General features: G+C 48.8%; 1 protein-coding gene across 2 annotated transcripts in view; it reads left to right on the top strand.

Annotated features, from left to right (window-relative positions):
- Positions 1-24862, top strand: part of LOC137528572 (uncharacterized) — a 77854-nt gene that overhangs the window by 24187 nt on the left and 28805 nt on the right. For both annotated transcript variants that reach the window (XM_068249914.1, XM_068249913.1), the window contains exon 4: positions 20535-20642. In XM_068249914.1, coding sequence (XP_068106015.1) covers positions 20535-20642 — 108 coding nt within the window. The remainder of the gene's footprint in view (positions 1-20534; positions 20643-24862) is intronic.

Raw genomic sequence — 24862 nt, 5'->3', positions numbered from 1 at the left:
GAGAAGTGGTAGATGGGGAGTAGTGTTGGGCGAACACCTGGATGTTCGGGTTCGGGTCCGTTCGCCGAACATGGGCCAGATGTTCGGCCCGAACCCCGAACTCCCCGAACATCCTGCTTTTGGGGGCCCTATGGGGTCGCAGGAATAAGGGGGGAGCATGCCCCGGTCGCGGGGGGGGGGGGGGCGGAAATTCCCCCCACCCCCTCCGCTAGCGCTCCCCCCTCTGCCCGCTTCCCCATAAAGTTTGATGAAGGTACCGGTGGCTGGCCTGGCAGTAGAGTGAGTGAGGAGGAGTCCGGAGAGTGACGCGTTGAGGCCTGGCAGCGGGCGGTTCAGCGGTAGTACCCTTGTGGTACTTCCGCCCTTTCTCTGACCTCACGTCCTCTACGTGATGACGCATACGAGGGTACGCGTGACGCGTACCCTCGTATGCAGAGGACGTGAGGTCAGAGAAAGGGCGGAAGTACCACAAGGGTACTACCGCTGAACCGCCCGCTGCCCGGCCTCAACGCGTCGCTCTCCGGACTCCTCCTCCTCACTCACTCTACTGCCAGGCCAGCCACCGGTACTTTCATCAAACTTTTTTATGAGGAAGCGGGCAGAGGGGGGAGCGCTAGCGGAGGGGGAGGGGGGAATTTCCGACCCCCCCCCCCCCCCCCCCCCCCGCGACCAGGGCATGCTCCCCCTTATGCCTGCGACCCCATAGGGGGGCAGTATTCGGCCGAACAGGGGCCCTGTTCGGCTGGGCATTAAGCTGTTCCGGCGAGCCCGAACTAAAAAGGCCGAACACCATGAGGTGTTCGGCCGAACTCGAACATCACCCGAACAGGGTGATGTTCTGCAGAACCTGAACAGTGGCGAACACTGTTCGCCCAACACTAATGGGGAGGCATAAGCCTTCCTTGCAGTTTGGTCTGGTTCCATATAGCTAGGGAGTGGGAAATTATGGGGTCTTTGATCTTTTTCTTATGTGAGCCTGAGAGCCATAGGAGATTTTGTAGGGAAATAGGATAGCATAATGACCTTTCTATAGAGCACCATAAGGGAGGTAAAGCATCGCTAAACCAGGCTGTTAGCTGCGATATTTGAGCTGCTTTGTAATGAGCTGCAATATTAGGGACACCTAGGCCTCCATCTGACCGAAGTCTGTGGTGTTCTGGCTATTCTTGGACCTGATCCTTTCCAAATGGAGAAGATATTAGATTGTATCTTCTTCAGGAAGTAGGGGGGGGGGGAACATGAACAGGAAGAACACGAAATGCATATAGTAATTTGGGGAGAATAGACCTTTTAATAGCGACAATACAACCTATCCATGAGATTGCTTAGCGTTTCCAGCTTTCTAGAAATTGGGTGATATCTTGAAGGAGAGCAGGATAATTAGTCCTAAACATATCTTTTATATGAGCTAGTTAGGTAAATACCCAAATACTTCCGTTTCTAAGGTTCCCATTTGAACTCAAAGGTTGACTGTAACTTCACAACTTCAACGGGGAGGGAAATATTGAGGGCTTTAGATTTAGTGCTGTTGATTTTGAGGCCAGAAATATCTTCAAAGATTAGTAAAGTGTCTGCTAGGTTGGAAAGGGATAGATGCGGATTAGTGATCATTAAGATGACACCGTCTGCGTATAAACAGAGCTTATATTGTCGACCAGCCAGTGCAACCCCCTCAATTCCCCCGTGCCGATTAATCATTATTGCTAAAGGTTTCATTATAAGGGCAAATGGCAAAGGGGAGAGGGGGCACCCCTGCCCAGTTCCCCTTTGGATAGAGAGCATAGGAGACCTATAGCCACTATATTGCACAAAGGCTCTAGGAGAGTGGTATAAGGCTTTGAGCCAAGACAATAAGACCAAAACCCCATTTATTCAACAAAGCAAAAAGATACTCCCATGATACCAAGCCAAACGCTTTTTGTATGTCTAACGACAGTAGCATCATGGGAGCACTAGTTCGAGTTGCCGAATTAAGCAAATGCAGTATTCGTCTGATGCCGGCGAGGCATAAAGCCGACCTGGTCAAGTCAGACTAGCGCGTCAATACCTTCGTTGAGTCTGGTTGGTATTATTTTGGCTAAAATCTTTATATCTATATTTAATAGAGAGATAGGTCGGTAGTTTGAAAAAATAGTGGGGTCCGTGCCAGGCTTAGGAATCATGCTTTTGCCCGCAAGCAAGGAATCAGCACCGGTGGCAACCTGTCAAGATACTGTTGAAGGCACTAAGGGGGGTGAGAGAATACTAACAAATTGTTTGTAATATAGGCCAGGGAAGCCATCAAGGCCGGGTTTCTTGTTAGTTATTTAATAGTGCAGGGAGATAGGAAGGTCTAATTTTTGCCGGAAGATAGCTGAGATAGTTGGTATAGGAAGAGATTTTAATATGTTGTCTAACACGTCTAACACGTTATTAGTTTTGGACGATTGATGATAAACTTTTTTCCAGGCCTTTTTAAAAGATATCAACAATTTTAGATGGGTTGCAAGTGAATGAGTTGTTGCCAGTATGGAGCAAACCTAGATGTACGGGCAAACATAGATGTTGGTTTATTGCAGCTAGAATAGAACCTATACTTAGTCCATCTAAGTTGCTTTTCTGCAGTGGGGAAGAGATTTAAGGCTTCTTCCGATCTGAATAAAGCTTGTTTATTTTTAAGGCTCGGGTCATTATTGAACCGATCAACTGCTTCCAAGTACGACTGTTGCAGTTCGGATTGCCAGTTCGGATTGCTCTTGGCTCTTGATCTTTTTCTTTTTGGATGCTTTGCCGATAATATGTCTGCGGAGAACTGCCTTGTTCGCTTCCCATACTGTGTAATCAGACACCTCGCCGACACCAGTGATGAGAAAGTAGAAAGAAGAAAGTACTCATTTAAGTGTTTTTCAAGAGTGGCTAGGGTCGCGGGGTCGGACAACAATGCTTAAGTGACCATCTAAATTCTGGTGGTTTCAAAATGATCGAGGACAGAGTAATGAAGACTGCGTTGTGGTCAGACCAAGGGACTGGAATGATCTTGGCAGCAATCATATTAGGAAGTGCGGTTAAGCCAAGGAAGCAATGGTCAATTCGGGATTGGGTGTTGTGTGGGTGGGAGAAAAAGGTAAACTTTTTGTTCGGATGAAGTTCTCTCCAGCAGTCAGCTAATGAGGCCGACTGAAGAAGGCTTTCGAATTGTTTAGCAGCGCGAATATCAGTATTAGAGCGAGGGGGCTGTGCGGGATTCTTTATCAAGATATGGGCGAAGGCACAAATTGAAGTCACCGATCACGATTACAGTAGCAATTGCGTGTGGACAGTAATTCCAAGAAGTGAATTTGGTTGGAGTTAGGGGCATAAGAAGCGATAGTAACTTCCTGATCTTGGATTGTACCAAGTAAGATAAGATATATGCCTCTAGAGTCTTTAATCTTTGTGGCATACAAAATTTACCGAACGTCTAAAAGCTATGATTATGCCCCTTTGCTTGGTTGAAGCATTAGCTGAGTAAAATTGTGGGAAAGTATGATTTAAATACTTAGGGGTATATGATGCCTGGAAGTGAGTCTCTTGGAGACAAATCATAACTTAGCATGGAAGAATGAAAAAGCCTTAGATCATTTAGTAGGGGAGTTAAAGAGAGTCTGAAGCGAGAATAAATCTCGCTTCAGACCTCATAGATAGCAGGGGCATGCGTGCCCCTGCTAAAACGCCGCTATCCCGCGGCTTAACGTCGGTCCCTTCACCCCCAAATCCCCTCCGTACAGCCGGGGAGCGCTTCCGCATTGAGGCAGGGCTAACCGCCGCAGCCCTGCCCCACCTTGCGTCTGTCAGTGCGTATCTCCGCCTCTCCCCCAGTCTTCCTTCACTGAGAGGGGCGGGGGAGAGGCGGCGATGCGTCGCTGATAGACGCGACTGGAGGCAGGGCTGCAGCAGTTAGCCCTGCCTCCAGGAAGAGAAAATCTGCGACCAAGAAGACGACCAAGGTTTGCGGGGGTGGGTTTGGGTGTGAAGGGACCCCCCGTTTAGCCGTGCTATTGCGGCGTTTTAGCAGGGGCACACATGCCCCTGTTAACTATGAGCTCTGAAGCGAGATTTATTCTCGCTTCAGAGTCTCTTTAAAGCACTGTACGTTTAAGGAGACAATGTTCAAAGCCAAGTTTTTTGATTGGGTGGCAAAGGGAATAGCAGATATGGCAGATTTGCATAGGGCGACCAGTTACGCGACCTCAAGCTACCAAATATAAGCACAGACTGGCTAAGGCAGGCATGGGCAAACGTGGCCCTCCAGCTTTTAAGGAACTACAAGTCCCACAATGCATTTACCTAAGTAGTTCCTTAACAGCTGGAGGGCCAAGTTTGCCCATGCCTGGGCTAAGGGAAAGGAATTGGATAGATAACAGAGGAAAGACCGGAGAGAAGAAGAAAGAAATAAGGACAGTCCGAGGTTCAGAAGTCCTCTGTCTGTAAGCAGAGATGTGAAAACGCATCAGGGCGCTCCCATGGGGCATCACTAACATGGTACCCATTGGGTGCACGGTGGGGAACATGAGAAGGGAGAGTTAATAATATACTGCTTATGTGCAGACATCGCCACAACGCTACGCAGTAGTGAAGGGGGAAAATTATGGCGAGAGATAAAGTAAGTATTCCAAAACACCTCTGAAGGTGGGCATTGTAAATGTAATGCCTACCAGGCAAGCTTAAAGGGACACTTAAGTCAAACAAAAAGAGTTTTACTCACCTGGGGCTTCCAATAGCCCCCTGCAGCTGTCCGGTGCCCTCACTGTCTCCCTCCGATCCTCCTGGCCCCGCCAGCAGCCACTTCCTGTTTCGGTGACAGGAGCTGACAGGCTGGGGACGCAAGTGATTCTTCGCATTCCCAGACACATTAGCACCCTCTATGCTGCTATATGGTATATGATATATGCTATAGCAGCATAGATGGCGCTATTGTGGCAAGGAACGCGAAGAATCACTCGCGTCCCCAGCCTTTCCGCACCTGTCACCGAAACAGGAAGTGGCTGCCGGCGGGGCCAGGAGGATCGGCGGGAGATGGCGAGGGCACCGGACAGCTGCAGCGGGCTATTGGAAGCCCCAGGTGAGTAAAACTCATTTTTTTTGTTTGACTTAAGTGTCCCTTTAATTGAGGTGAGATAGCGGTAAGCTTATAGTTATATACAGACAGGATTCCTGCAGAGGTATACTAAAGAGAGCCAGTAAAGGTAGATGCACCATATGAGTGTGAAGCACTTAATGTAGGATACTATTTCTATAAAGTGCAAACGTAATTATTACATCATATATGTATATATTGGAGAAAATGGGGATAAGTCATTCACCCAGCGTAATATGTTATAGCACATGTGTCGAATTCCAGGCCTGGAGGGCCGGATCCATGTCTGTGTTTAGGATGGACTGAGAAAGAGAGGAATGTGTTCTACCTGATGGACCACGCCTTTCCTGATTCAGACCCATCAATTCATTTGAGCTGTGTGAAAAATGTGAGGATCTCGGCCCTCGTAGGACCGGTTTGACATACCTGTGTTATAGCAAGTAGTTTTCCTCAGGCCAGAGTAGGAGCAAGCTCGCTGGTATTTAGGTGAATAGGCTATAGTTTAGCCTGGGCCATAAATCCACTGCGGAGTTGGACATAGTGCGATTATCGAGGGCTGGGTAATTTAAAAAGCCGTTGATAGAGCGGGAGTGTACCTAAAAATCATACATTTAAAATTGTAGCGAGGCAAGCTTACTCCGCTGGCATAATGCAACTAAAAAAGTTACAACTTATGTTAAGCTGTCTAACCACAAAAAGCAAATATGGTGTGACCAACATATGAGTATTCCTTTAGATAACAAAAGACATTATGGAACATGGTATAAAGCAAAGAACAGAAACCTAAATGTAAGTTATACTCTAACTTGTCCTTCCTAAAGAGAACCTTAACTGAAAGGGATATGGATGTTTCCTTTTAAACAATACCAGTTGCCTGGCAGACCTACTAATCTCTTTGGCTGCAGTAGTGGCTGGATCACACACCTGAAACAAGCATGCAGCTAATCCAGTCTGACTTCAGTCAGAGCACCTGATATGCATGCTTGTTCAGGGGCTGCGGCTAAAAGCATTAGAGACACAGGATCAGCAGGAGTCAGGCAGCTGGTATTATTTTAAAAGGAAAGATCCATATCCTTCCCAGTTTAGGTTCCCTTTAAGCATTATATAACTATTAGCTGCAACAGTAGGCTTATAACCAGGCAGAGGAAAATAAGTCGGCTAATTTCTCCAAAAGATTTGAACAGTGTGCTACTTGCATATAGGGAAAATTAGCAGCAATAAATTAAGAGCCTGTGATTACAACAAAAATCATAACTGGGTTGTGCTTCTATACGTCGATTCCCCACAAGGTTGGGATTGAAGCAAGAAACCTTTTTCCTCAAGGAGACTTACCCCACCCCTGGGGAACACAATGCCTTTGTTTGCAGTCTGTCAAAGCTCCTCCTTAGTGAAAATTACTTCCTGTTTGGTGGAAAGTTTTTATCATCAGGTGACCGACACTTCAGTGGGGGCGGCATGTACGCCAACATACTCGTCTCCATCTGGGATACTGGGAGAGACGAGATAGGAGTCTTGGAGTCTTTCCGCCCCTATGGGACCGTTTTTTGATCACATTGATGATGTGCTGGTGGTCTGGAGGGGCAGTGAAGAGGAGCTACAAGCATTTGTGGCCCTCCTCAACACGAACAGCAAAAATATTAGACTAAAGGGCATACATGGTACAATTTTTTTCATTTTTTTCGATTAGATCATTTAGTTTGATTATTCCATTAGATCGACAATAAAGATTTTTTTCAGCATGTCTGATCGGATTTCTATAGAAAAAAACAGGATAATTGTTTGTCTTTTTTGGATCAAACAAAAGGATACTTTTCAACTTTAATTCGATTGTTTTGGTCGAAAAAAAAAAATGGGAAAACCAAACGATTTTATAGTACCGTCTGTGTACCATAACGTACACTCACAGTGATAAGGAAATCCCATTCCTAGACCTTAGGGTTGCGGTCAGGCATGGCTCACTAGTTTTATTTATAGGAAACCAACTGCTGGCAAAACCCTCCTCCATGCCACCAGCCATCATCCCGCTCACCTGGTGAGAAATATCCCCTATGGGCAGTTCCTCTGTCTCAGGAGGAACTGCTCTGACAATAGAGATCTTGAGAAAGAATCGCACATATTATATGGAAGACTAAGGGAAAGGGGGTACCCACATATAGGCCTGAACGATTTACCGGTTTTAGATCGAAATCGCGATCACGGAAACGGCTATTCCGTGATCGTCAAAGTGGCGGTTTTTGGCGTTATTATTCTGTGCCCTTCCGCTGTGCAGCAGTAACAGTCACTACCGCTTGCCGCTCCGTGTACAAGTAGCGGCGGTGGTTCTGGGGGGGGGGTCTCACTCGGCGGCTCACTTCCTCCTTCCTTCCTAGTGCTGCCTCCACCTACGTCATTGGCCAGCTGACTTCAGCTCTCGCTTTTTCTCTCTCTCGCTCGCCTAACGCTTAATTGGCTGGGCGGGTGGCAGACTCCGCCCGCAGGCTCTCGCTCTTTCTCTCTCCCTCCATCTAGCGTATCAGCTGGGCGGGCGGGAGAATCCGCCCACCAACCTGTCAGTCAAGAAGGAATTATCACGGCTCCGCCCCGCCTCCTTTGCACAGAGGAAAGTTGAATGAGGCACGCAGCGTGGTGGTCTGAGCTGCATTCTGTGCATGCATGGTGATCTGCATTCTGTGCAAAGCTGTTTTGTGCTGGCCTGCTGGGTTCTGTGCATTTATGCAAAGGAGCTGAGCTGACAGTGACTTGACAGGCTTGATAACTGCCCAAAGCCTACCCTGCGGTCTGCGGACTCTAAGGGCCCATTCACACTTGTCAGAGGCAAAAATGGTAGTGCTTAGTGCTACCGGTTTGCGCAGATGACTTTACAGCGATTAGCGCGGTATAATCAAGGCAATCAAGCGCATCGCTATACAGGGGAACAGCCCTGTCACTTAAAGAGACTCTGAAGTCTCAGAAAGTTGAGCTTTTTATTGCAAAAATCTCTTTAATATTATTGCCCTAACTAAAATGCTGCATCCCCGCGGCTGAACTCTAACTAAATCCCCCAGACTCCCCGGGGCACACTGCGGGGAGCGCTTCCGTGAGAGGCAGAGCTTTCAGCTGCAGCTCTGCCTCTACACGAGTCTATCAGTGCGTATCTCCGCCTCTGCCCACCCCTCTCAGTCTTCCTTCACTGAGAGGGGTGGGGGAGAGGTGGAGATGCGTGCTGATAGATGCGCATGGAGGCAGAGCTGCAACTGAAAGCTCTGCCTCCCGGGCCAGCAAAATTCACGACCAAGAAAGTCGTGGATTTTGCGAGGGGAGTTAGGGGGGATGATTTAGTTAAAGTTCAGCCGCGGGGTTGCAGCGTTTTAGTTAGGGAAATCATGTTAAAGAGATTTTTGCAATAAAAAGCAGAATTTTATGAGGCATCAGTCTCTTTAACTGTCCCCAGGAGTGTCTCACAATCTAATCCCTCTCATAGGCTGATGCCTATGAGAGGGTAGTGTATGGATCACAGCAGTGGCGGACACAGCCAGCAGTGGGCCCCTGTGCAAAATAGTAATTGTGGGCCCCCTTCGCGCGCCGTGGCAAAAAATGGGTGTGGCTATACGGCAAAATATGGGTGTGGATAGAACCTGGGCGTGGCAATGACTGGATAAGGGCGGAGCTAACTGTAATTTAAAGTGATCCCGGGGTGAGAGTGATATGGAGGCTGCAATATTTATTTCCTTTTAAACAATACTAGTTGCCTGGCGGCCCTGCTGATCTATTTGGCTGCAGTAATAAACTGAATTACACCAGCAACAAGCATGCAGCTTAATCTTCTCAGTTCTGACAATATTGTCAGAAACCCCTGACCTGCTGCATGCTTGTTCAGGGTCTATGGTTGAAAGAATAAGAGGCAGAGGACCAGCACGGCAGCCAGGCAACTGGTATTGCTTAAAAGGAGAGAAATATGGCAGCCTCAATATTATTCTCACCATGGGTTCCCTTGAAAAGTGCAACACAAAGACAGTGGGCCCAAGTTTTAGTGACCCTTTCCCCAGAAAATTCACATAATTGTGCAGGTTTTCTCAGGAAAATACATTCAATCATGTCGGCAGATTTGCCCAGAAAATATATTCAATCATGTCGGCAGATATGCCCAGAAAATACGTGCAATCATGTCGGCAGATATGCCCAGAAAATACGTGCAATCATGTCGGCAGATATGCCCAGAAAATACGTGCAATCCTGTCGGCAGATATGCCCAGAAAATACGTGCAACCATGTCGGCAGATATGCCCAGAAAATACGTGCAACCATGTCGGCAGATATGCCCAGAAAATACGTGCAATCATGTCGGCAGATATGCCCAGAAAATATGTGCAATAATGTCGGCAGATTTGCCCAGAAAACACATGCAATCATGTAGCAAATTTGCCCAGAACATACATGCAATCATGTGGCAGACCTGCCCAGAACATACACGCAATCATGTGGCAGACCTGCCCAGAACATACACCTGCTAATATAAATAATAAAAAAAAACCATTTACTCACCTGCAGCAGCAGACCTCCTGTCCCAGCCTCCATCCGGCGCGCAGCTCCCATGGGTGGTTGGGTGGATAGGTAGCCTGGTGGGTGAGTGGGTAGGTAGGTAGCCTGGTGGGTAGGTAGGCAACCTGGTGGGTGGGTAGGTAGGTAGCCCTTAACCGGGTGGGTAGGTAGCCTGGTGGGTGGCTGGGTAGCCGGGGGGGTAGGTAGCCTGGTGGGTAGGTGAGTGGGTAGGTAGCCAGGTGGTTAGGTAGCCTGGTGGATTGGTAACTAGCCCGGTAGGTAGGTAGGTAGCCGGGTGGGTGGTTACGTAGGTAGCCGAGTGGGTGGGTAGGTAGCCTGGTGGGTGGGTAGGTAGGTAGCCTGGTGGGTCTTTAGGTAGGTAGCCTGGTGGGTTGGTGGGTAGCCGGGTGGGTAGGTAGGTAGTCTGGTGGTGGGTAGGTAGCCGGGTGGGTGGTTAGGTAGCCGGGTGGGTAGGTAGCCGGGAGGGTGGTTAGGTAGCCGGGTGGGTAGGTAGCCGGGAGGGTGGTTAGGTAGCCGGGTAGGTAGCCGGGTGGGTAGGTAGCCGGGTGGGTGGTTAGGTAGCTGGGTAGGTAGCCGGGTGGGTGGTTAGGTAGCCGGGTAGGTAGCCGGGTGGGTAGGTAGTCGGGTGGGTGGTTAGGTAGCTGGGTAGGTAGCCGGGTGGGTAGGTAGCCAGGTGAGTGGTTAGGTAGCCGAGTGGGTGTGTAGGTAGCCGGGTGGGTAGGTAGCCGGGTGGGTGGTTAGGTAGCCGGGTAGGTAGCCGGGTGGGTGGTTACGTAGGTAGCCTGGTGGGTGGGTAGGTAGCCTGGTGGGTGGGTAGGTAGCCGGGTGGGTGGGTAGGTAGGTAGCCTGGTGGGTCTTTAGGTAGGTAGCCTGGTGGGTGGTGGGTAGCCGGGTGGGTAGGTAGGTAGTCTGGTGGGTGGGTAGGTAGCCGGGTGGGTGGTTAGGTAGCCGGGTGGGTAGGTAGCCGGGAGGGTGGTTAGGTAGCCGGGTGGGTAGGTAGCCGGGAGGGTGGTTAGGTAGCCGGGTAGGTAGCCGGGTGGGTAGGTAGCCGGGTGGGTGGTTAGGTAGCTGGGTAGGTAGCCGGGTGGGTAGGTAGCCGGGTGGGTGGTTAGGTAGCCGGGTGGGTAGGTAGTCGGGTGGGTGGTTAGGTAGCTGGGTAGGTAGCCGGGTGGGTAGGTAGCCAGGTGAGTGGTTAGGTAGCCGAGTGGGTGTGTAGGTAGCCGGGTGGGTAGGTAGCCGGGTGGGTGGTTAGGTAGCCGGGTAGTTAGCCGGGTGGGTAGGTAGCCGGCAGGGTGGTTAGGTAGCCTGGTAGGTAGCCGGGTAGGTAGCCGGGTGGGTGGGTAGCTGGGTGGGTGGGTAGGTAGCCGGTTGGGTGGGTGTTAGGTAGCCGGGTAGGTAGCCGGGTGGGTGGGTAGCCAGGTGGGTGGTTAGGTAGCCGGGTGGGTAGGTAGCCGGGTGGGTGGTTAGGTAGCCGGGTAGGTAGCCGGGTGGGTAGGTAGCCGGCAGGGTGGTTATGTAGCCGGGTAGGTAGCCGGGTAGGTAGCCGGGTGGGTAGGTAGCCGGCAGGGTGGTTAGGTAGCCGGGTGGGTTGGTAGCCGGGTGGGTGGTGGTTAGGTAGCCGGGTGGGTGGTTAGGTAGCCGGGTAGGTGGGTAGCTATCCGGGTGGGGGGCCCGACTCCTATCCTCCCTCCCTCACCTTGGGGGGCCCCCCTCCCGGTATGCGCGGCAGGAGAGCGGAAAATACAGGGTGGGTGGTTAGGTAGCCGGGTATGTAGCCGGGTGGGTAGTTAGGTAGCCGGGTAGGTAGCCGGGTGGGTGGTTAGGTAGCCGGGTGGGTAGGTAGCTGGGTGGGTGGTTAGGTAGCCGGGTAGGTAGCCGGGTGGGTGGTTAGGTAGCCGGGTAGGTAGGTGGGCGGGTAGGTAGCCGGGTGGGTAGGTAGCCGGGTGGGTGGTTAGGTAGCCGGGTGGGTAGGTAGCCAGGTGGGTGGTTAGGTAGCCGGGTGGGTGTGTAGGTAGCCAGGTGGGTAGGTAGCCGGGTGGGTGTGTAGGTAGCCAGGTGGGTAGGTAGCCGGGTGGGTGGTTAGGTAGCCGGGTAGGTAGCCGGCAGGGTGGTTAGGTAGCCGGGTGGGTAGCCGGGTGGGTGGGTAGGTAGCCGGGTGGGTGTGTAGGTAGCCGGGTGGGTGTGTAGGTAGCCGGGTAGGTAGCCAGGTGGGTAGGTAGCCGGCAGGGTGGTTATGTAGCCGGGTGGGTGGTGGTTAGGTAGCCGGGTGGTGGTTAGGTAGCCGGGTAGGTGGGTAGCTATCTGGGTGGGGGGCCCGACTCCTATCCTCCCTCCCTCACCTCGGGGGGCCCCCCTCCCGGTATACGCGGCAGAGAGCCGAAAATACAGGAAGTCTCCGGGGCTCCAGCAGACGCTAGAGGCTCAGCCGCTTGGTCTCCGATATGTCTCCAACTGAGTTGGAGACATATCGGAGACCAACGGCTGAGCCTCTAGCGTCTGCTGGAGCCCCGGAGACTTCCTGTATTTTCCGCTCTCCCACCGCATGAGGGGGAGGACAGGAGTCGGGGCCCCCCAGGTTAAAAAAATAAAAAATAAAAAGTAAAATAAAAAAACAGCAATACTTAATGGGCCCCTGAAGCAACGGAACTTCAGGGGCCCTCGTGCGGCGGCACGGCCGTATGTCCCGCCACTGGATCACAGTCGGGGGCCAATTTAGGGAGGAGGGAGGGAAATAAAAAAAAAAAATTCAAAAAAAAAAAAAAAACTAAAAAAAATATAAAATAGCAGCAATAGCAATCAGAGATCACCAAAAGATGCTCTATTAGGGCTGGTGCACACCGAGCGGGTTTTTTTTAGCGTTTTTGCAGCCGCTTGCGGCTGCGGATACGCTTGGTCAATGTATCTCAATGGGGTGGGTCACACCAGAGCGGGAGGCGTTTTGCTGAAACGCATACTCCCAGGGTGAGGCATTTTTTGGATTGCGGAGGCGTTTCTGCCTCCAATGTAAAGTATAGGAAAAATGCAAACCGCTCTGAAAAACGGCAGTTCAGTGCGGTTTTGCAGGAGTTTTTGTTACAGAAGCTGTTCAGTAACAGCTTTACTGTAACAATATATGAAATCTACTACACCAAAAACGCTACACAAAACCGCAAAATGCTAGCTGAAACGCTACAGAAAAATAAGAAAAAGCGTTTCAAAATCTGCTAGCATTTTGCGGATCTGCTAGCGGGTTTTGGTGTGCACCAGGCCTTAGTGGCAAGAAAAGGAGGGAAGAATAATTTGGGTGCGAAGTTGTACGACCGAGCAATACATCGTGAAAGTGGTGAAGTGCTGAATTGTAAAAAATAACCTGGTCACTAGTGGGGTATAAAAACTCTGGTCCTCGAGGTTAAAGAAGAACTCCAGTGAAAATCATGTAATAAAAAAAAGTGCTTCATTTTTACAATAATTATATAAAAATGATTTAGTCAGTGTTTGCCCATTGTAAAATCTTTCCTCTCCCTGATTTAAATTCTGACATTTATAACATGGTGACATATTTTTTTTTACTGCGGGAAGGTGATGTCAGTGGAAGGAGATGCTGCTTACTAATTTTTGGCAGTTGGAAAAAGCTGTAAACAGCTGTTATTTCCCGCAATGCAAAAAGGCTCCCATACAGTGTGATGGGGGCGGGAGGTTCCCCACCAGGGCTGTTGAGTCTGAGCAATTTTGGGTACCTGGAGTCGGAGTCGGTGGTTTCATAAACTGGTTTCATAAATCTGATGATTTTTGTACCGATTCCACAGCCCTGTGCACCACAATATCAGCCATGCAGAGCCCCATGATGATCCGTTGATCCGACTGTGAAAAGAAAATATTTTTCTTGTGAAAAGGAAAAGATTTCTCGTGGGAAAGGGGGTATCGGCTACTTATTGGGATGAAGTTCAGTTCTTGATTACGGTTTCTCTTTAAAGGATACCCGAGGTGACGTGACCTGATGATAGACATGGGAATGTACAGTGCCAAGCACACTAATAACTATGCTGTTCTTTTTTTTTCGCGCTCTCTCTCGCGCTCTCTCTCGCGCTCTCTCTCGCGCTCTCTCTCGCGCTCTCTCTCGCGCTCTCTCTCGCGCTCTCTCTCGCGCTCTCTCTCGCGCTCTCTCTCGCGCTCTCTCTCGCGCTCTCTCTCGCGCTCTCTCTCGCGCTCTCTCTCGCGCTCTCTCTCGCGCTCTCTCTCTCTCGCGCTCTCTCTCTCTCTCGCGCTCTCTCTCTCTCGCGCTCTCTCTCTCTCGCTCTCTCTCTCTCTCGCGCTCTCTCTCGCGCTCTCTCTCTCTCTCGCGCTCTCTCTCTCTCGCGCTCTCTCTCGCGCGCTCTCTCTCTCTCGCGCTCTCTCTCTCTCGCGCTCTCTCTCTCTCGCGCTCTCTCTCTCTCGCGCTCTCTCTCTCTCGCGCTCTCTCTCTCTGCGCTCTCTCTCTCTCTCGCGCTCTCTCTCTCTCTCGCGCTCTCTCTCTCTCTCGCGCTCTCTCTCTCTCTCGCTCTCTCTCTCTCTCGCGCTCTCTCTCTCTCGCGCTCTCTCTCTCGCTCTCTCTCTCTCGCTCTCTCTCTCGCTCTCTCTCTCTCCTTCCTCTCTCTCTCTCTCTTCTTCCTCCCTCTCTCTCTCTCTCTCTCTCTCTCTCTCTCTCTCTCTCTCTCTCTCTCTCTCTCTCTCTCTCTCTCTCTCTCTCCTCTCTCTCTCTTCTCTCTCTCCTCGCGCGCGCTCTCTCTCTCTCTCTCTCTCTCTCTCTCTCTCTCTCTCTCTCTCTCGCTCCTCTCTCTCGCGCTCTCTCGCGCGCTCTCTCTCGCGCTCTCTCTCGCGCGCTCTCTCGCGCGCTCTCTCGCGCGCTCTCTCGCGCGCTCTCTCGCGCGCTCTCTCGCGCGCTCTCTCGCGCGCTCTCTCGCGCGCTCCTCTCGCGCGCTCTCTCTCGCGCTCTCTCTCGCGCTCTCTCTCGCGCTCTCTCGCGCTCTCTCGCGCGCTCTCTCGCGCTCTCTCTCGCGCTCTCTCTCGCGCTCTCTCGCGCTCTCTCTCGCGCTCTCTCTCGCGCTCTCTCGCTCTCTCTCTCTCTCGCGCTCTCTCTCGCGCTTACTTGGTGCTAGTAAAAAAGGGCGCACAGGGATAGTGGACAAAAAGGGCGCCGCCATGGACAGCAATCCAAAATATCGTCTATTCAGCGCCCGACAGGAAAAAAGGGAGCCCAAAAAAATAGCGGTTACAAAAGTGTTAACAAAAGTTTTTCATTTACAGAGTAAGGTTTATAACGAATATCGTTTACAAGTTCGTTTTGAGTTTGTGTTATACTTATTTTTTTGTTTTTAAATTTCGCTTATCAGTTTTTACTTATTTTTTTGTTTAAAAATTTCGCTTACAAAGCAACTAAATTTTCGTTTACACTTCTTTGATCATTTAAAAATTTGTTTTCATATGTATAATGCGTAAATACCGGTTTCAACCTTATTGTATTAGAAATACATCGCTTTTGGTATTAACTTGTTTTTACACTTATAATGCGTTGATTATAGTTACTAAAATATTGCTTTTAATGTTACTGTTATTTTAAGATTTCTAATGCTTGTAAGGCTATCTATTGTATTGTATATATTTATATATACTTTTCTCTATTTATAATATTAATGTATACGTGATTTTAAGGCTATTTTAAAGCTATTTATTCTATTAGAAATATATAAATTATTTGTAGAGAAGTATTTTAAGGATTAAATATATTATTGTTTATATGTGTTTAGGGTGTTTGTGCGGTGGGGATGGTTAGGTTTAGGCATTACCAGGGGGGGTCTGGGGGTACAGGGAGGAATAGGTATAGTTACAGTATAATATACGCAGTCAGGGGGTGGTTAGGGTTAGGCACCACCAGGGGGGGTCTTAGGGTTAGGCACCACCAGGGGGGGGGTCTTAGGGTTAGGCGGCACCACCAGGGGGGGGGGAGGTATTAGGGTTAGTGCACCACCAGGGGGGGGGGTTCTTAGGTTAGGCACCACCAGGGGGGGGTCTTAGGGTTAGGCACCACCAGGGGGGGTCTTAGGGTTAGGCACCACCCGGGGGGGGGGGTCTTAGGGTTAGGCACCAACCGGGGGGGGGGGGGGTCTTAGGGTTAGGCACCAACCGGGGGGGGGGGTCTTAGGGTTAGGCACCAACCGGGGGGGGTCTTAGGGTTAGCATCAACCGGGGGGGGGGGTCTTAGGGTTAGGCATCAACCGGGGGGGGGGGGGGGGTCTTAGGGTTAGGCATCAGCCGGGGGGGGGTCTTAGGGTTAGGCATCAACCGGGGGGGGGGGGGGTCTTAGGGTTAGGCACCACCAGGGGGGTCTTAGGTTTAGGCACCACCAGGGGGTGTAGGGTTAGGGATAGGTGCAGGGAGGGCTCTGTGTGAGAGTAAGGTTAGGTATAGTTACAGCACAATATATGTAATATATACAATTTATTAAATATATATATTTTAAACAAAGAGGGGTTAGGGATAGGCAGAGATCTGTGTGGGCCTACAGTTTGGTATAAATACAGTAAAATATCTGTAAAACCTACCATTGCATTGCTATGCTTAATACAAGTGTAAATATCATTTTTCTTATAGACTGTATTTGACGTTTCTTTTCAGAATTCGTTTGTTATAGACGGTTATTTTGCCATTTCATTTCCGTTTATTTAACCTATTTAGCACTAAATTCGTTTACAACCCCTTAAAAGAAAAAATATGGTTTTACATTAAGGGCTCGTTCCCACTGTTGCGACGAGATTTCGGCCGCATTCCGACGCTTGTAAGAACGCATGCGGATGCGTTTTTACCCGCGATTTCGCATGTGATTTCGCATGGCAGGGTGCCATGCGAAATTAACCATGACACTGCCAGGGCTAAATAAAATTGAAAAAGGTGCGAAATCGCACGCGAAATCGCGGGTAAAAACGCATGTAACAAACGCATGCGTTTTTACTATTAAATACATTAGCGGCGATTCGCACGGATTCCCGACGCAGGCGAAATCGTTGGCTCTTTTGTGCGTTTTTTTCACGCTGAAAAAAACGCACCTCAACAACGCTACAGTGGAAACAGGCACATCCACTTGCATTACATGTGCGGATCTGCATGCGTTGGACGCATGCAGATTCGCGATAGTGGGAACGAGCCCTAAAACTTAAAATTTCGGCTATACCACGCGCCCTTTTTTTCCAGGTGCCCTTTTTTGATACACGCTCTCAAACTTTGCCCAGATGGTCACTGGGTGACTGGGATTAATATTCAGGGAAGTGGGTGGAGCCTATAATTGTCAATCAAAATTCACCTGTTGATTTTCAAGGGCTATATTTTAAATTGCTGCCACTGTTAATAGAAGATGCCTCGAACCTGCTGCAGTTATTCATTGGGTGCCTGGGTTCAAATGCTGGAGTGGAGCGGAGTCACAAACGGCCAATCTAATTTGTTTAATTTCTATGGGAATATACAAATTATTGATGCCAAAGCTCACAAACTTGGTCATTGAGTGTTTGTGTGTTAGGGTTAGAAAAAGTGGGCGGAGCCGACACCAGCCAAATACATTCCCGGGCAACGCCGGGTCATCAGCTAGTGACACCATAAAAAGAAGATTCACATTTTGTGCAGATGACATTTTAAATGGGCTCATTGCCCGGCTTAAAGAGAATCTGTATTGTTAAAATCGCACAAAAGTAAACATACCAGTGCGTTAGGGGACATCTCCTATTACCCTCTGTCACAATTTCGCCGCTCCTCGCCGCATTAAAAGTGGTTAAAAACCGTTTTAAAAAGTTTGTTTGTAAACAAACAAAATGGCCACCAAAACAGGAAGTAGGTTGATGTACAGTATGTCCACACATAGAAAATACAGCCATACATAAGCAGGCTGTATACAGCCTTCCTTTTGAATCTCAAGAGATCATTTGTGTGTTTCTTTCCCCCTGCAGTTCTCATGCACTGAAGTTTCAGGCTGCTCTTTTCTTCCTGCAAACAGCTTTGCCCTTGTTTGTAATTCCTCAGTATGTGAAAGCCCAGCCAGCTCAGAGGACTATTTATCCAGCTGATTAGAGCAGCTTCTCTCTTATCTAAATAACACACAGGCAGTGTGCATAGAGGGGCCTGGAAGGGGGAGTTCATAGCAGAACCACAACACTGAAGAACTTGGCAGCCTTCCAGACACAGGCCGACAAGTCTGACAGGAGAAAGATACATTGATTTATTACAGAGACTGTCATAGTAGAACGTGCTGCAGTAAGCCAGAACACATTAGGATAGCTTTTGGAACTTGTAGGATGATAAAAAACAGGATGCAATTTTTGTTACGGAGTCTCTTTAAAGTATCCCTTATTTAGCCTTGCAGTTAGTACTGATGTCAGTGGCTTAGCAGAGCTATTGGTGTTTGTTTGCTACATTTACAATGGAGAAATGTTAGACCTTTTGATCTGTGATGATCTGAAAACTACAACTACTGGGGCTGATGTCTTTGAAAAAGTTGACAGTTTTTTTATCTACTTACGGCTTGGACTGGAAAAAGTGCATTGACATTTGTGCTGATGGTGCCAAGACAATGCACGGTCCAATTTCTGGAGTAGTTACAAGAATTAAGACAGTTGCCTACCCTTCTTGTACTGGTAACCAGTGTCTAATTCACAGGGAAAGCTTGGCTGTGAAAAACATACCTATAGAACTAAAATACATTTTTCATTCAATGGTTCAAATTGTCAATTATGTGAAATCTAGTGCCTTGAACACAAGACTGTTCAAGCAACTTTGCAATGAAATGGGCAGTGATTATGATTGCTTGCTATTTTATACAGAGGTTTGTTGGCTTAGTCCTGGAAAAGTGTTGGTACGAGTCTTTGAATTACGCAGTGAAATCGTGATGTTTTTGCATGAAGAAAGAACTAAAACAAGTAGTCAAAGCACACGAGACAAACTGCAGAAATGTATTGATTTTATGTCAAATGACACCAGTTTGCAGGGCATTGCATACCTATCCGATATATTTGGGAAACTGAACACACTAAATCTGGCACTACAGGGTAAAATTACCACACTTTTCACTGCCCATGATAAAACATCTGCCTTCAAGAGACTCTGTAACGTCAAAAAGATCCCCTGGGGGGTACTCACCTCGGGTGGGGGAAGCCTCCGGATCCTAATGAGGCTTCCCACGCCATCCTCTGTCCCACGGGGGTCTCGCTGCAGCCCTCCGAACAGCCGGCGACAGGGCCGACTGTCAGTTCATTATTTTACCTTTGCTGGCTCCAGCAGGGGCGCTGTGGCTGCTCTCGGCTCCGAACTACACGGAAATACCCGATCTCAGTCGGGTCCGCTCTACTGCGCAGGCGCCGGAAACTTGCGCCTGCGCAGTAGAGCAGACCCGACGGCGATCGGGTATTTCCGTGTAGTTCGGAGCCGACAGCCGTCAGAGCGCCTGCGCAGGAGTCGGGAAGGTAAATAATGACGTCATCTTGTACGGAGGGCTGCAGCAAGACCCCTGAGGGAAGCCTCATTAGGATCCGGAGGCTTCCCCCACCCGAGGTGAGTACCCCCCAGGGGATTTTTTTGATGTTACAGATCCTCTTTAAAAGAAAAAATGGTTGCTTGGAAAAGGAGAGCCGAAGAAGGTAAATTTTGAGACCTTTGAGACTATGAACAAATTCTTAATGGGAAAAAGACAATACCCATCAACTCGGACATACAGGCAGCAATTATTGATCATATTACACTGCTGACTGTTTCTTTCCAGAAATATCTTCCTCCAATGATGGACATTGAAAACTACAGGTGGATAGCTAACCCTTTTTCCAAAGGTCAAAATACATCTAATCTCTCAGCAAAAGCAGAAGAGGAAGTTTATTGATATCTCTTGTAGCACTGCAATCCAGGATACATTTCACACTGTCCCCCTGTCAGCATTCTGGGCTAGTTTATCAGAAAGTTTTGGAGATGCAGCTATTCATAAACTTCTACCTCTTTGTGACGACATAAATGTGCGAATGTGGGTTTGCAAAATACTGTGACACAAAAGTTAAAAATAGGAACAGACTTGATGCCTCTGCAGATATACGCTGTCAGCAGTCCTCTGATACCAGATTTTACCAAAATTGCTACAAATATGCAACTTTTTTTAAATTAAAGAGACTCTGAAGCGAGAATAAATCTCGCTTCAGAGCTCATAGTTAGCAGGGGCACGTGTGCCCCTGCAAAACCGCCGCAATAGCGCCGCTAAACGGGGGTTCCTTGACCCCCAAACCCCCCACTGCGAGACTTGGTCGCTCCTGGAAGCAGGGCTAACTGCTGCAGCCCTGCCTCCAGTCGCGTCTATCAGCGGCGGATCTCCGCCTCTCCCCCGCCCCTCTCAGTGAAGGAAGACTGAGAGGGGCGGGGGAGAGGCGGAGATACGCGCTGACAGACGCGCGTGGGGCAGGGCTGCGGCGGTTAGCCCTGCCCCAACCAGGAAGCGCTCCCCCGCATTACGAAGGGGATTTGGGGGATCAGGGACCCCCGTTAAGCTGCGGGATAGCAGCGGTTTAGCAGGGGCACACGTGCCCCTGCTATCTGAGGTCTGAAGCGAGATTTATTCTCGCTTCAGACTCTTTCAGTTTGGACACAGTCCCTGCCTATCATTTGTTAACCAGGGACTACCTGTATTTCGCTAGTATTTGGCTCCACCCACATCATGTCATGTCCACACACACTTTTTCACTGCAACACACTTTGTGCGCTGCCTTATTCGGTAGGGAGTACATTTGTTTAATGATGACCAACAAAGGGGTACATGTGCTGAAAAGGTTGAGAACCACTGGTCTAGACTCTAAACTATGGTGTAACTAAGAGTATAATTTGGCTTTATTTTTTATTTATTTTTTATTCTGCCCCTCTTACATTTTAGAACCATCGCTTCCCACAACCTCACCTACACCTACGGTGACATCCTCTAAAGAAACAAATGGATTGCCTACAGTTACTCCTAACCACAGTGGACCAATTACTAATGAAGGTAAGGGATCCAATGATTCTACTGGTATGTACATTAATTTTGTGCAGTGATCAGCCAAAGTGAATTCATTGGTCTTTTGTGAATAGTTCCAATACCTGTTCCCCACAATTTTTTTGAGGAACACTCTAGGCAGAGTTGCTGTACAGACACTGCTTGGCTGTAGGACTTTTCAGTGAAATGCTAATTGCGGCTTGCATGAAGACATAATGAGGCTTGTATTTGGGCCAATTCAAATCAACAAGCATTTTGATTGGTTTAGTTCCAGGCTACATTAAAGAGAACCCGAGGTGGCATTGTATTACGTTAGTGGGGCACAGAGGCTGGTTGGTCACACTAACACCAGCCTCTGTTGCCCCATCGTGTGTCTCAAAGACCCCCCTGCTCGCCGCTATACCCCCGCAGTGCTGGCGACACGCAGCGTGTCGCCAGCACAATGTTTACTCTAGCGCTGTCTGTCAGCACCGCTCCTCCGCATCGCCGCTACCCACCCTCGTCCCTTCCCTCCCGCTGATTGGAGGGAAGGGACGAGGGCGGGTAGCGGCGAGGCGGGGGAGCGGCGCTGACAGCGCTAGAGTAAACATTGTGCTGGCGACACGCTGCGTGTCGCCAGCACTGCGGGGGGTATAGCGACGAGCAGGGGGGTCTTTGAGACACACGATGGGGCAACAGAGGCTGGTGTTAGTGTGCCCAACCAGCCTCTGTACCCCACTAACGTAATACAATGCCACCTCGGGTTCTCTTTAAGTGTGTGTTCTCTCTCTCTCTCTCTCTCTCTCTCTCTCTCTCTCTCTCTCTCTCTCTCTCTCTCTCTCTCTCTCTCTCTCTCTCTCTCTCTCTCTCTCTCTCTCTCTCTCTCTCTCTCTCTCTCTCTCTCTCTCTCTCTCTCTCTCTCTCTCTCTCTCTCTCTCTCTCTCTCTCCCTCTCCCTCTCTCTCACCCTCTCTCTCACCCTCTCTCTCTCTCTCTCTCTCTCTCTCTCTCTCTCTCTCTCTCACCCTCTCTCACCCCATAATGAAAAGACGTTTTTATACAAGAGAGGGTACAAAGCGCTCAACAGAATAAAAATACTTAATAAGAACAAAAACGAGTCCACTGAAATGTTGATCAAACAGGGTAGGTCACAACCAGTCCTCAATATATAAAACTGCCGAACTGGTATCGGTATACATCAAAATCGCAAAATATGGTACACAATAGTGGAGTCCTTTAATAATCCAACAAAATTATCATACAGTTCGTGTTGGTGTGCACACTCTACCGCTAGGTAAGTATAAAATTACTCTCACCAAAGGCGATGGCTGACCTGTCACAGCATAAATGGCATGTGTGTAATTTTCTTTGTATGGATCCCGGCCTCTTTAATCCTCCCAGGTTGTTTGCATTAAAAAAAAAAAAAAAAAAAAAAATTCTCCATAGCGTAAAAAAGTGAGTATGCAATAACATACACTTCACAATTCAGTGTTCGTGTCAGTGCGCACTCTCCACCACCAAGTAGATATAAGACTACGCTCACCAGAAGCGATGGCTGACAAATAACAGACTGCATAAATCGCATGTGTATAGTATTCACTTCCTGTATGGATCCTGGCCTTTTTTTCTCCAAAGAGTATTGCTGACCCTTCACAGATCAACTGACATGGCTTGTATACCGTATATACTCGCGTATAAGCCGACCCACATATAAGTCGAGGTACCCACTTTTCCCTCAGTAACCAGGAGAAAGTGATCTACTCGCGTATAAGCCCCCTCCCCAGTATAGCCCACTCCACAGTAGTCAAATATGACCCCAGTGCAAGTCAGCACCCGTCCCCATAGCTAGATGTGCTACAAAGATGATAGTTGTGTCTGAAGACGCCACTAGATGGGGTCATAGATAAGAGACACAGTGAATGTCACACAGGAAGAATCCCTGATCATTGCACCACTTACATGTTGCTTGCATGCTTTGCTCCACAAGCCAGGGGACACAGGTAGTCTTGAGCAGCGCACTCTGCACACTATGTTGCAGGGGATGGGGGGGCACAGACACAGCAGAGAGCCAGCTTGCAAGAGCAGGATTACTAGTGCACGATCCTTATGCTCCTCTGCAAGTAACAAAACCTGCTCCACCATCCATTCTGCTCCACTGACTCACATATAAGCCGAGGAGGTAACTTTTCAGCACATTTTTTGTGCTGAAAAATTAGGCTTATATGCGAGTATATACAGTACTTCTGCGGTGGGCATAGGCAGCCTGTCCACTTCCTGGTTCCTTAAAAAAAAAACAAAAAAAAAACTCCATAGCGTAAAAATGTTTAATAATCATCATATATAAAAAAAAGTGTACACTGACAAACCTCTGAGTAAAATGCGCATATAAGCAGTCTTTCCACATGTTGTTCACAGCATCTCCCTTCCTGCTACGCCTTGAAGACCCAGAGATGAGATGATACTCTGTCCGCCGGTACCGGGTCCCGTGATTTCAGCCAGTCGACGCAAGCGTAGTGCGGTCCTTCCGCAAGCGCATACGTACAAAGCCGGAGGAAGTCCCTGTGCATGTGTACAACTGGTCGCGTCCGGCGGAAGTGACGGGACCTGGTACCAGTGATGGAGGCAGCGGAGGACGGCGACGTGGGAGCGATCCAGGCTTATGGGGCTGGAGGAAGCCCCAGGTATGTATAACATCCTTTTTTCATTTTTCAACAAGCCTCCGTCTCTGGTTCCCTTTAAGGAGTGTAATTTCTAAGTAATGTCTTCCGTCTGGCCACTCAGGCCTGATTGGTGGATTGCTGCAGAGATGGTTGTTGCAGATTCCAACTATAAAACACTTTCCTAGCAGAAAATGGCTTCCGAGAGCAAGAAAGGGGTAAAAAAGGGGAATTTCTTATCAGTGAGGGTCACGCTGTAGTCACTTCCTGTCTGAGTTAGGACTGAGTCAGCCACTTTCATACCTGATATTTAACGCTTTCAGGCAGAGAAAGAAAAAAAGGAACACCGCATAGTTATTTGTGTGCTAGGCACTGTACATACACATGCTTATCTCATTATGTCACATTTCAGTTCGGGTATCCTTTAAGGTCACATAACGTGCCCCTAACGCAAAGCATTGAAAGACTATAACTTGGACATTATTTAGCCCTGCGTTTGGTGTGCAGTTTTCGTCGTACAGTGATAGAACAAAAGTGCATGCGTAAAAAAAATTAAAATAAAAAATAAATTACTTTGCATGTGCAGTCTAACGCAGCTAAAACATGTATAACTAACTCATAGCATGCAGCACTTTCATTTAACGTGCAGCGTTAGACACCAACGCAATGTCTGCACTGTGAACAGCCCATTGATTTTTCATTGCTGTCAGTTACTGTGCGTTATGATGTTGTGACGTGTGACTTTAACGTCGCACTGTGAAAGAGCCCTCAAACCAAGTGACTAGGGCAGAATAAATTGCCATGCCGCTGGCTGCAACTATATGGCTTAAGTGCTTGACAAACCAATTATGACTGACATATCTACACACGCACGCACACTCACACGTTCACAATCATAGGATGTAGGTGATATACATGAGCCCAAGGGCTTAAAAATATATCACAGTTACTACTCAATTGCATGGACACATACTGTAGTTCCAACAGATACATTTGGTCTCGCCCCACCCCATGGGAGCAGTTCCTCCTGGTGCTTGGTTCTATCCATGGCTGCTGCAGCTTAAATGAAAGTTAATCCCATGAGTATGTGTATTACAGCGATCCAGTCGGCAGTATACCTGCTCACCCGACAGGGCATCGATAGCTGTGGCAGGAGGATGCCAGCTCGAGATCACAGGCCATGTGGTGTAAAGTATGGTAGAGTGGCTAGGCTAGACAGAAGCCACTCCTTGGTAAAAGGCACATGGCAGCCCACCTAGAGTTTGCCAAAAAGCACCCGAAGGACTCTCAGACCATGATAAACAAAATTCTCTGACCTGAAGAGACAAAGATTCAAATCTTAGGTGTGAATGCCAGGTGTCACATTTGGAGGAAACCAGGCACTGCTTATCACCAGGCCAATACCATTCCTACAGTAAAGCATGGTGGTGGCAGCATCATGCTGTGGGGATGTTTTTCAGTGGCAGGAACTGGGATACTAGTCAGGATAAAGTGGTCAGGATAAAGTGAAGGATGACTGCAGCAATGTGCAGAGACATTATGGATGAAAACCTGCTCCAGAGTGCTCTTGAATGCAGACTGGGGCGAGGGTTCA

The sequence above is a fragment of the Hyperolius riggenbachi genome, chromosome 8 (genome assembly GCF_040937935.1).
Source record: "Hyperolius riggenbachi isolate aHypRig1 chromosome 8, aHypRig1.pri, whole genome shotgun sequence".
NCBI lineage: Eukaryota > Metazoa > Chordata > Amphibia > Anura > Hyperoliidae > Hyperolius > Hyperolius riggenbachi.
This window is presented reverse-complemented; position numbering and strand designations above follow the sequence as displayed.